The sequence below is a fragment of the Terrapene carolina genome, unplaced genomic scaffold, assembly GCF_002925995.2.
Source record: "Terrapene carolina triunguis isolate 2854851 unplaced genomic scaffold, T_m_triunguis-2.0 Scaffold85, whole genome shotgun sequence".
Taxonomy (NCBI): Eukaryota; Metazoa; Chordata; order Testudines; family Emydidae; genus Terrapene; species Terrapene triunguis.
Genome location: NW_020664436.1, coordinates 62,314,427 through 62,324,953, shown reverse-complemented (window position 1 = coordinate 62,324,953; position 10,527 = coordinate 62,314,427). Strand labels below are relative to the sequence as shown.

The window sequence follows — 10,527 nt, the reverse complement described above, 5'->3', positions numbered from 1 at the left end:
GTAGGCGGGGGGCGGAGAAGAGCGGGCTGGGTCGGGCAGGATTTTTAATGGCACGCTGCTGCCTGCCGGGGTTTGGCAGCGGGCTGAGCGGGACCCCGACAGGCAGCAGCGTGCCATTAAAAATCGGCTCGCGTGCCGTCTTTGGCACCAGAGGTTGCCGACCCCGTTATACCTGCTCTTTTCTACTTCTGCTGTAGCTTTCACATTTAGGTTCTGATACTGCAAACATACACACACGTGATTTCAGTGCACCTACACACCAGTAATATTACACATGTGCATAAGTGTTCACAGGATCGGTGTCTACATTTGCTGCTACAAACAAATGTAGTGGCCTAGGACTTTCTTTTAAACATCTTTAAGGTAACCAGTGTGCTATATTCCTCCCATAATGAAAACCTGACTGCATTTAGCATAGAAAAAAATTGTTGCATATATAGAATGAACCCTGGGTACCGAAAAATTATGGAGATACTATGAGATAACAAAACAAAGAATTAGTTAAAGAAAAAAATAAAAATAGAAAAATAGTGGGCCTGGAAGTCTGTTGACAGCATAACACACTGCCCCATGGATTACATAGATTTTAGAGTGCTTAAATGACCCCAATTATATGAAGTTTTTATATAGCTCCACTATAATAGAGCTCAAAGGATCTTATGATGAACACATCTGGTGTGTATCTTGCTAAGAAGGAAGCTCTCTAGCCAGTCCATTTCTGGTACAGGAACATGACATGGTGCCAGAAGTAAACTAAGAACAGAAACAGAAGGAAAACAGCAACAAAGGTTGCAAACAGAAGGAACAAAGCAACAAAGGTAACAGGATCTCATCAACATGCCATCTTCAATGCTCCAGAGAATGTCAGCTTTGACAAACCTTCAGAATGGACACACTGGAAGCCGTATTTTGCAAGATTTCACATTGCAAACAAACTCCACAAAAAACTGGACATATACAGGTGTCTTCTTTAATTTATTCTATGGGAAAGCAGGCAGAGCATATCTTTAAATCCTTTGACTTTACTGAAGACAGTCACAAAGATAACTATGAAAGGGCTCTGACTATGTTTGATGCACACTTTATACTTAGTAGAAATGTGGTTTGTGAAAGAGCATGTTTCCACCAGAGAATTCAAGAAATTGGGGGAAATGCTGAATGTTTTATAAGAGCTCTCCATGTATTGGCTGAAAACTGTGATTCTGGGATTGCAAAACATGAAAATATCATAGATAAGCAGTTTATTGGGTTAACAGATAAAAATCTTTCACAACTGAAAATAGACTTAACCCTAGCCACAGCTATACAGAAAGCAAAGCACTCCAGCCAATGGAAGCTGGGAGGGGCGGTGCCTGCAGGGGAGAGCCACGTGGATCCGCTTGCGCACCTCCACATAGGAGCTAGACCTGCTGCTGGCTGCTTCTGGGGCACAGTGCGGTCTGCAGTGCCAGGACAGGCAGGCAGCCTGCCTTAGCACCCCCTCTGCGCCGCTGACCGAGAGCTGCCTGAGGTAAGCCCATGCCCCAACCCCATACCCAGTCCTGAGCCTCTGCCCCCCAAATCCCTCATCCCTGGCCCCATCCCAGAGCCTGCATCCCCAGCCCAGAGCCCTGATCTCCTCCTGCGCCCCAATCCCGTGCCCCAGCCCTGCGCCCCCCCAAACCGAGACCCCTCCTGTACCTCAAACCCTCATTCCCAGCCACAGCCCCGAGCCTGCACCCCCAGCCCAGAGCCCTGATCTCCTCCTGCACCCCAAACCCTGCCCCAGCCCAGAGCCCCTTCCCACACCCTGAATCCCTCATTCCTGGCCCCACCCCGCAGCCCTCATCCCCCCACCCCAACCCTCTGCCCCAGCCCTGAGCCCCTCCCACATCCCAAACCCCTCATCCCCAGCTCTGTTGGGTTGCAGGCATCAACAATTTTCTTCAACTGGGTCACCAGAAAAAAAGTTTGAAAACCACCGCTCTATCTTGTGGGGGATTTTCTAGAAGAGAGGTGTAATTCTGAGGTAAAAATAGACATTGGTGACCCCAGAATGCATACAGAACCCCAGTACTCAGCACAAGTCATCACTGTGTCATGGACAGATGCATGCTGCAAGATCCTATTAACAATTGCCTGGACCAGTGGATACTACTAGTTAAAAAAATAAATAAATAAAGCAGGCATATACAACACCTCAAAAGGACAATGGACCACAGTAACCACAGACAGAGCAAAATTCTCTTGATATTGATAATACAGGAATACATATCACAACATAATGGTATATCACAATATCACTAAATGCATCAAGGGAGAAGGCATGTAAAGGAGGAACAAAATATAACTGCACGGTTAGCTTTTGCTTTGCCATCTTGCTAACACTGTCCTCAAAAGATAGGAATAAATGGTACATGGGATGCAAGATCAATTAGAATTGTGTGTGGTTTATGAATTAAGAAAAAAATGTCAATTAACCCTGCTTCATTTGCAGGTACCACTATACTCTGAATAGGATCACAAATCACATGAGTTTTCAAGTTACATCAGGTCAACTGAAACAGTCAACAGATATTATAAACAGTCTTGTAAACAATTAGAGAGGTAAACGTAGCATCTGAACTGTGGTGTATGTCAAATCCTCAGCTGCTGTAAATTGACATAGCTTCAATGACTTAAAAGAAATATTTTGATTTATGCCAGCTGAGGTGCTGCCTGAAAGCTTTAGAAATAATTAGTATGAGTGATATTGTTTCCCAGTAATATATTGATAATGACAGGTGGATCGGGGCTGGAGAAAGGTAGTATGGTTTATGACCTTGGGTTTTTCCTAATCTCTTCATCCCAATCAAAATCTAATGTGGCATCGTCTAAATCTGTTATTGAGAAGAGAGATTTTCCTGTGACCACATTTTTATTGCTGGCATTTCCCAGTCCAAAACACTTTCTTTTGCTGCTGGTGCTCTCAGAATGGGTCTTCAGAGGCAGTCCCTGGCTTTCCTTGCTGTTGCTGGTGACATTAAGTGACGGTGGATTTTCCGATTTTGATTCAGGAGGTGACATGAAGGAAAACCTGGCTAGTTTTGCTAACGTGCTGGAGCACACCTTCTTTGTGCTCAGGCCACCAGACATTTCCTCTCCTTTCCTGCTTTTCTCGGCAGTTGGTGTTAACACAGCATGTTGTCTAATATCTGAGATCTGTTTGGTCTCTGAGTGTCCAGTTGTAGCTTCTTTGATTTCTCTTTGTAAGGTTTCATTTTGCTGCTGCTCCTTTCTTTTATTATCAAGGGGTTTCTTCTCCAAACTATTGTTTCCTAAACTCGTTGTTAGCTTTGTCTGGTGTTTCGCAGGGGGATAACATTCTTCCTCTGGCTGCTCTTCTTCTGCTACAGTTCTCAAAATCCTGTGAGGCTTAAAAACAGCCTCTGATTGTGAGGGAGGCAATTCTGCATTGCTCTTATTTTCAGAAGAATGAACAAATTTTGTCCTTTGTCTGAATGAAAATTTAGCTAGTTTAGCCACTGGAGGTCCTTCAGTCTCAGTGATTTCCGGCTCATTGGAACCTGCTGCGATTGCTTCCTTCACCGTTTGGTCTTTATTTCTTTTTCTCATGGAAGTTATCTGCTTCTCAGCTACTACCGTCACATTATTCCTATTCTTTCCTATTGCACAAGCATTATTCATGTCACCTGAAGGAACTTGTGGGTCAGCTGCTGACTGGAAAGACAGTGGAGAAGGAAAGGTGTCTGCTTTGGGGTCTTGTGTACTTGCACAAAAATTGTGAGCTCTCTCTGTGCGCAATCTCTGCCACTTCTTAGAGACATGTTGTGTCACCACTGAATCAGGCACACTAACATTTTCTGAGGCTGGATCTTTAATATTTGCCTCAGAATAAAGGTTTGTATGTCCTTTTGTCCTTTTCTCATCAATACCAGAAACTACATCCTGTCTAAAAGTAGCATTGAGGTCCACAGTTGCCAGTGACTGTCCCATCCCAGTTTCTCTGCTTTGTCTTGAACCATTTTTTTCTTTAGAACAGGATTTGTCATTGAGTGTTTTCAAAGCCAAATTATCTAGAGGTCTCTTGGGGATTAGGGACTGCTGAACACTTTCTTCAGCATCCATGTTGCCATCTACCATGCTGTCAAACCAGGTCAAGCTGCCATCAGCTCTGCTCTCATTGTGTTTACTCAGGTTATTTGCATCTCTGTTTTTACCAGCTCCCTGGCTAGCTGAGGGCTCTAGATGTGTATCAGTTTTACTTCTCCCTTTGACCAAAGAATTTTGCTGTTTGCAGTTATTCCCTTGTTGGTCTGACAGTTCTGTCTGGGACATTTGCTCTGACTGCCAAAAGGTATCATCGCTTAAGGATCCATAGGTAGTATTTTTGCTGGTCTCTCCAGACTGCAACTGGCATGAATTTTCATTCTGTAATCTGTCCGATGAGGAGGAAAAAATATTTTTACAAATAGGTTAATTTTTCATTTTTCTTCCTTTCTCTCTTTTGCTGCTCCTAATATATAGCAGCAGCATAATAGAATCACTGTGTCCCATATATAACACTGGCCTTAGTGCAGCAATGTCTGATCTCCTTTTGCTCCTGCAGCAGATTCCTGCATTAAGTAGCAGAATCTGGCCTTCTTATTCATGGTAAGGAGTGCTTTTCTCCGTAAGGAGAACTATTTATGGAGTAATGCATTACTTAGCATGAGTAAGGGTGACAGAATTTGGTCCATACTTATTAAATACTAGCATTTACAACCATATTTGGTTCACTCTTGCAAATTGCCTGTGTACTTTGCTCAAACAAAAAGTGGATTTTAGTATGAAAATGTAGATTATTCCATTTGACAATGTAATTTATATTTAGTATTATTTACTTAAGTCTGTTTTTCTGCATGTGCATATTCTCTTTCTGGGTTATTCACAATGTGACGCACACAGTTAGATTTAGGCAAAAAGGTTACTGTTTTAAAGAGTAGATACATAACGTATCCTGATTATTACCCTGCATCAAGATATACCAACAAGTTCTAGAAGTTAACCAGAGTTATGGTCTTTGATTTCAATTTTTAAAAAATGGGTTTACAGAATCACAAATGCCTGTAGTGTTTATGAGCGATGCACCCTGCAGTGACACTTCCTAGAACTGTGATCTCATCAGATCTCATGCTAAACAGGGTGAAATCTTAGATGAGAGACGGGTATGGAAAATTGAGATGCTGCACGAAGAAGTGGCTGTTGATGATTCAGTAAATGATTCACTTCCCTCAGAGTCACTATGGAACAAATATGTTAAGAAGCTCTATAGTGCTCGGGGTGAAGCTTTCTGGATGCTCTGTAAAACCAGGTGCTCACCATTTGTGGTGGTTGTTTTCATTCCCATAGCTCATTTCGAAACAATAGGAGTGTTCTGGCCAAATATCAGTCTGGTTAATTGTATTCTGCCTAAACTCACCCATTTTAACAGGAGATACTATTTTTCTTCGCTTCATGTCCTAAATCAGTATTTTTATGCACTAATAAACAGCCATGTTCCATCTCAGAAGTTACTGCATTTCAGTGGTGGATAAAATAATTCCTATGTACCACATATGGCTTGTGTATCCTTTGAGACAGAAGATGCTATATAAATGTAAGGCATTTATTAATTATTATGTGGTTTCTCCAAGGTAGAAAGGATCTTAAAAAAAACAACCCAAAAAACAAAAAGTGCAGTAGCAAAATGATGTGAACTTTTTTCTACTTTAATACTTGCTATGGTCTCTTGGAGCCAGATCACTTTCATCTTCATTTCAGTTGCTTTTATTGCTCTGTATGCTTATTGGGAATGTGACTTACTCTGTGTTATAAAACAGAGCTGAACATTTTTCAAGGGAAATTCATATTTTCACAGCTGCTTTTATTCCTTTTAATAACATTAGTCTTTTATCTTTCTTTAATAAAAACAAGTATGTGTTTCCTATGGAGCTTGCTGTCAGTTCAGGAGACAAAAGTTATTTTTCTTTAAATTATTACTGCCTCACCTCAATAAGTTAAAAGGAGTTTTCTATTATTAAGTACAAATAGACTCTCCAAAGATTATACCAATGAGCTAAAAGCTGCTGACCATCCAGTGAGAATCTAAAATATTTTCAGTATCAAGAAAAATATATCACCCAAAAAAATAATTTTGATCCAGACTTATCACCCATTATCACAAAGAAAGGGATCCCAACCAGACAAACATAAAATAACCTTTTTTTAAAAAATAAAGCAAAGCTTGCTGTACTTTAAACAAACAGGAATCAAAAAGTTAATAAAATTAATCATTTAGCCACAAAGAGTAACTTTCTGACCTTACTGGAATTAGATTAAATTTATCTGGACATATGTTGAGAAATCATTCAAATGTTATTTAACCTTCCATAAATTCAATAATCCCAGAATGAAAAATGATCTTGTAATGATCTCAGTATGCTACTTTAAAAATCCCCTGCTTTTTCAACTCCACTGAAGGTCTCTTTCCTAAGTCAGGTTCTATTTTTAGAATCTCTTAGTACATTTATTGTCAGCAATCCTTTTACTCTATTGAATTCTTTGTTAATCTTCATATTATCACCTGTCAAGTCTTTTGAATTCTTCATGCAGAAGATTCTGCAGCTCCAGTCGCTCCAGGATGAGTTCACATTGCATTCGATACTGCTCCATTGGGTTTTCTGGAAATGAGGTATGCAGTGCATTGATGCCTCCAAGAAGTGCACCTCCCTGTGCCACCAGAAGAATGGAAACATCTTGGTTACTCAGCATCAGATTTTAACACCAAGGACAGTTTTATCTACAACCTGCCATTGGCTATTTTAGCACATGATGTGGCAAATACTTACCCAACAATTTTACTCACACAAGTAATTCCATAGAAGTCAATGGGAGAAACTCACATGGATAAAGTTAGGTACATGCATAAGTGTTTGCAAGATCAAACTCTTTGTTTATTATTATTATTACTGGGATTTATACAAAAAATATAAAGAGCATCTATCTGAGGCCCGAAGAGACAGTTTTTTTAGGGATTTTTAGTTGATAAAAATGGATATTAGAAAAGAAGTCCTCTGAATTCCTTATAAAAATTCTAAGTGAGTAACATCTATAACTGAAGAGATTGTAACTTTTTCACTTAGGTTATGTCTACACACAGGGCCGGCTTTAGCAAGAGTGGGGTCCGATTCCTGGGGGCGGGGCTTGCCGCAAGCCCCACCCCCAGGAATCGAGCCGCACTCCGGCCGTGTTCGCCGGGCTTGGGTCCGGCCCAGAGCCCCTCGGCAGCCGGAGCCGCGCTGCGCCGTGCTGTGGGGGCTGGGCCGGGCGGCCGGAGCCGAAGCCACGCCGTGGGGGCCGGGCGGCCGGAGCCGCGGGGGCCGGCGCGCTCGGCCGGAACCGGGGCCGGACTAGGCCGTGCCTCCCCGGAGCCCCCGCCACCCCGGGTTACCTGGTGCTGCCTGCCCGCCCTGCTTCTTTTCAGACTTCCTGCGAACCTCTGATTCGCGGGAAGCAGGGGAGGGGGAGGAGCGGGAGCGGAGCATTCAGGAGAGGGGAGGAGGGGGAAGTGAGCTGGGGGCAGGGTGGAGAGCTGCGGCGCGGGGCCCTCTTAGCGCGGGGCCCAATTCAGTCGAATTGGCTGAATCGGCCTAAAGCCGGCCCTGTCTACACAGGGATAAAAAATCCACGGCTGGCCCAGGTCAGCTGACTCAGGGTCGCGAGGCTCGGGTTACAGGGCTGAAAAATTGCTGTGTAGATCTTTGGGCTCAGGCTGGAGCCTGAGCTCTGGGACCCCGTGAGGGTGGAGGGTCCCAGAGCTCCAGCTCCAGCCTGAACCTGAAAATCTACACAGCAATTTTTAGCCCCATATCCTGAGCCCAAGTCAACTAACACAGGCCAGCTGCAGCCATGCCATGGGGCTTTTATCCCTGAGTAAATGTACCCTTAAAGGAGGAGAGGAACCCTGGTTGAATGGTTAAAACACAGGAATGGGAGTTCGAAGATTTGTGGTTTAGGGCTTGTTTATATGAGGAAAATTGACCTGCATAGCTATTCCGAGTAACTATTCCAGTATAATTTAGCTATTCCATAATAACTCCCCCATGTGGACACTCTATTCTTGAATAAAAGTGACTTTATTTGGAATAATTACTCTGATTGCTGCGTGCACAAGATGGACCTGCTCTCGGGATGAATCAGGGTTGTGTAGTAAAGGAGGCGGTTGTTTGAAGGACCTCTGCCTCATTTGTTGCAGAAGTTGGAAGGTGTGTAAGAGAAAGGTGGGTGTCATGGTTAAGACAATTGAATGCTGCCCTGGAGAACTGGATTCTGTCCTTTCCTGTGCCAGAGTTCCTATGTGATGCATGGCAAGTCATTTAAACCATACTTTTCATAGGTGGCCACTAATTTTGTGTTCCTCATTTTCAAGTTGTCCAACTTTAGAGTTTGGGGTTTGATTTGTAGAAGTGCTGAGCACTCACAGCTGCAAATAAAGTCACTGGGAGTTGTGCTTTGAACATATAAAGTGCCAAATAATGCCATGTACTCTGAAAACTCAGCTCTTAGATGTCTCAAAATAGGCACCCAAAATAGTGGATACTTTTGACTTTACTCTTTCTGTGCCTCAGCTCTCTATCTGTAAAATGGGGATAATACCACCCTCTCACCTCACAGGAGTGCTGTGAAAATTAATTAATGTTTGTGAAACATTCAGATACTAAAGTGATGAATGCCCTGGAAAATCCCAAGAGGAAATTAATAATTTTGTCTTCAGAGCAGGGTTTGAATAGTGTGCAGTAAATAAGGGTTAGGGCCACAGACTGAACAATGACAATACAACAACATATTGAATAGCTGCTCATTAAGTGAGCACTGTCCAGCCTGCATACTGAATGAGGCATGGGTGCTGTGGAAAAAATAGCATGTACTCATATAATTAAAGATGGTATCCTAACGCATATGCACAAGGGGGCCAAGTTAAGACAGCACAGGCCTAACTTCTGAGTGTTTGACTTTGCAACCTTAAAGTGTTCTTTTAATGTAGTGTTGTTGCGTGTGTGTGTGTGTGTGTGAATTGGTGTTATTTTTTGTTTTTGTATAACAGTAAATAGAATGTCACAGGATATAAGGTAACTTCCTGCTAATTTTCATCCCTTGGTCTTGTGCTCAAGCCTCCAAGATATTTGGTTTTCTAGAGTGCCATCTGCAGGGTAAGGAATGCCGCCCATCCAGCTGCCACATGGCCAGTCCATACGTTCAACACTTCTGATTGGCATTTATCTCTTTGCTTGATAGACACGTAGGCAGAACAAGAAGCAGAGCACCAGAGGTTCTCAATCACCCAAAGGAGTTAGCAGTGCTCCCAACAACTGGAGAACAGTGATGTGCACGTGAGGGTTGAGGAGCTGGGAAAGGAGACTGAAAATGAGAAGTACAAGGGGGAAATCGGAAACAAGGGAGAGGAGAAGGAGCTGGATAAGGAGTGGAAATCATGGAATGAAAGACAGAAGTAAGAAGGGCAGAGAGCAAACTTTGGAATAAATCAAGGCTGAGAGTAAAATGCGGGATGGAAAGAAGGACAGGCAAGACAACAGGAGGACACAGAGCAAGGGAACAGAATGAAACAAGAAGGAGAGGTAAGAGGAGGTGGACAAGAAGGCAGACAGACAGGGAAAAATAAAGGTGGAATAAAGGGTAAGGACAAGGAAATAAAAAGAGATGAGAACAACAGAGGCCAACCAGCCAGTCAGCTGCTCAAGAGGACCAGAAGAAATACATGACTACTGAGCTAAACACCATGACCCTTGGTTTCGCACTGAGTGGGGTATAATATTGTAGGAGTTACAAATGCAAGGCTTGATTCCTTCTTTGCAAAGCTGAAAGGTGGCAGCCGCCAGCCCTTCTAGAATTATTCAAACACCTGCTTGTTTCCATCACCCTCCCACACTCTAAAAATTGACAGTTGGAGAGAAAATAAGAAGGCTTTTGAGAGAAATTATATGTCTCTCACCAAATTCAATGGACAAAAGTGAAGAAACTAAAGGAAATCCCAACAAAACAGGTTGAAAAAGTAAGTAGCAAATGCTGTTGTTAACCAAGGGGAAAAAAAAGAGGGGAGCAGAGAACAAGATACTACTATAATTATAAGCAACCCTAATCATTTCCAGTGATTAGCATACAGAGAGAGATGTTCAGTACTACGGTGCTGTGGGCTAAGTTCTGAGAGAGACAGAGTGAGAGATTTAAACCATCTCAAGTACTGAATGAAAAAACAATGTATATTCTTTATTACTTTTTTCCCCAGGAAGGATATTTTTTCTTAAAATAAACTTTTTCTTGTTTGTTTTTTAGAATCTTTTAATAAAAATAAATAAATGACCCCCTTCAAGAAAAAGCTGTTACAAGGGAAAATTCACACATCACAGGTGGTTGAAAACACATGGCCCCCATAGTGGTCCTGAGGTATGCGGATAGTCGTCATATTGGGGTAATTATGAAGAGCGTACCAGCTAATGTCAAGCCCAATCC

General features: G+C 42.6%; 1 protein-coding gene across 2 annotated transcripts in view; it reads right to left on the bottom strand.

Annotated features, from left to right (window-relative positions):
* Nucleotides 1–1,895: 1,895 nt before the first annotated feature.
* MCM9 (minichromosome maintenance 9 homologous recombination repair factor) overlaps nucleotides 1,896–10,527 on the bottom strand; it is a 74,926-nt gene continuing 66,294 nt past the window's right edge. For both annotated transcript variants that reach the window (XM_024205386.3, XM_024205385.2), the window contains exons 12-13: nucleotides 6,584–6,729; nucleotides 1,896–4,417 (exon numbers count right to left, since the gene is read on the bottom strand). In XM_024205386.3, coding sequence (XP_024061154.2) covers nucleotides 2,794–4,417; nucleotides 6,584–6,729 — 1,770 coding nt within the window. In that variant the 3' untranslated portion in view covers nucleotides 1,896–2,793. The remainder of the gene's footprint in view (nucleotides 4,418–6,583; nucleotides 6,730–10,527) is intronic.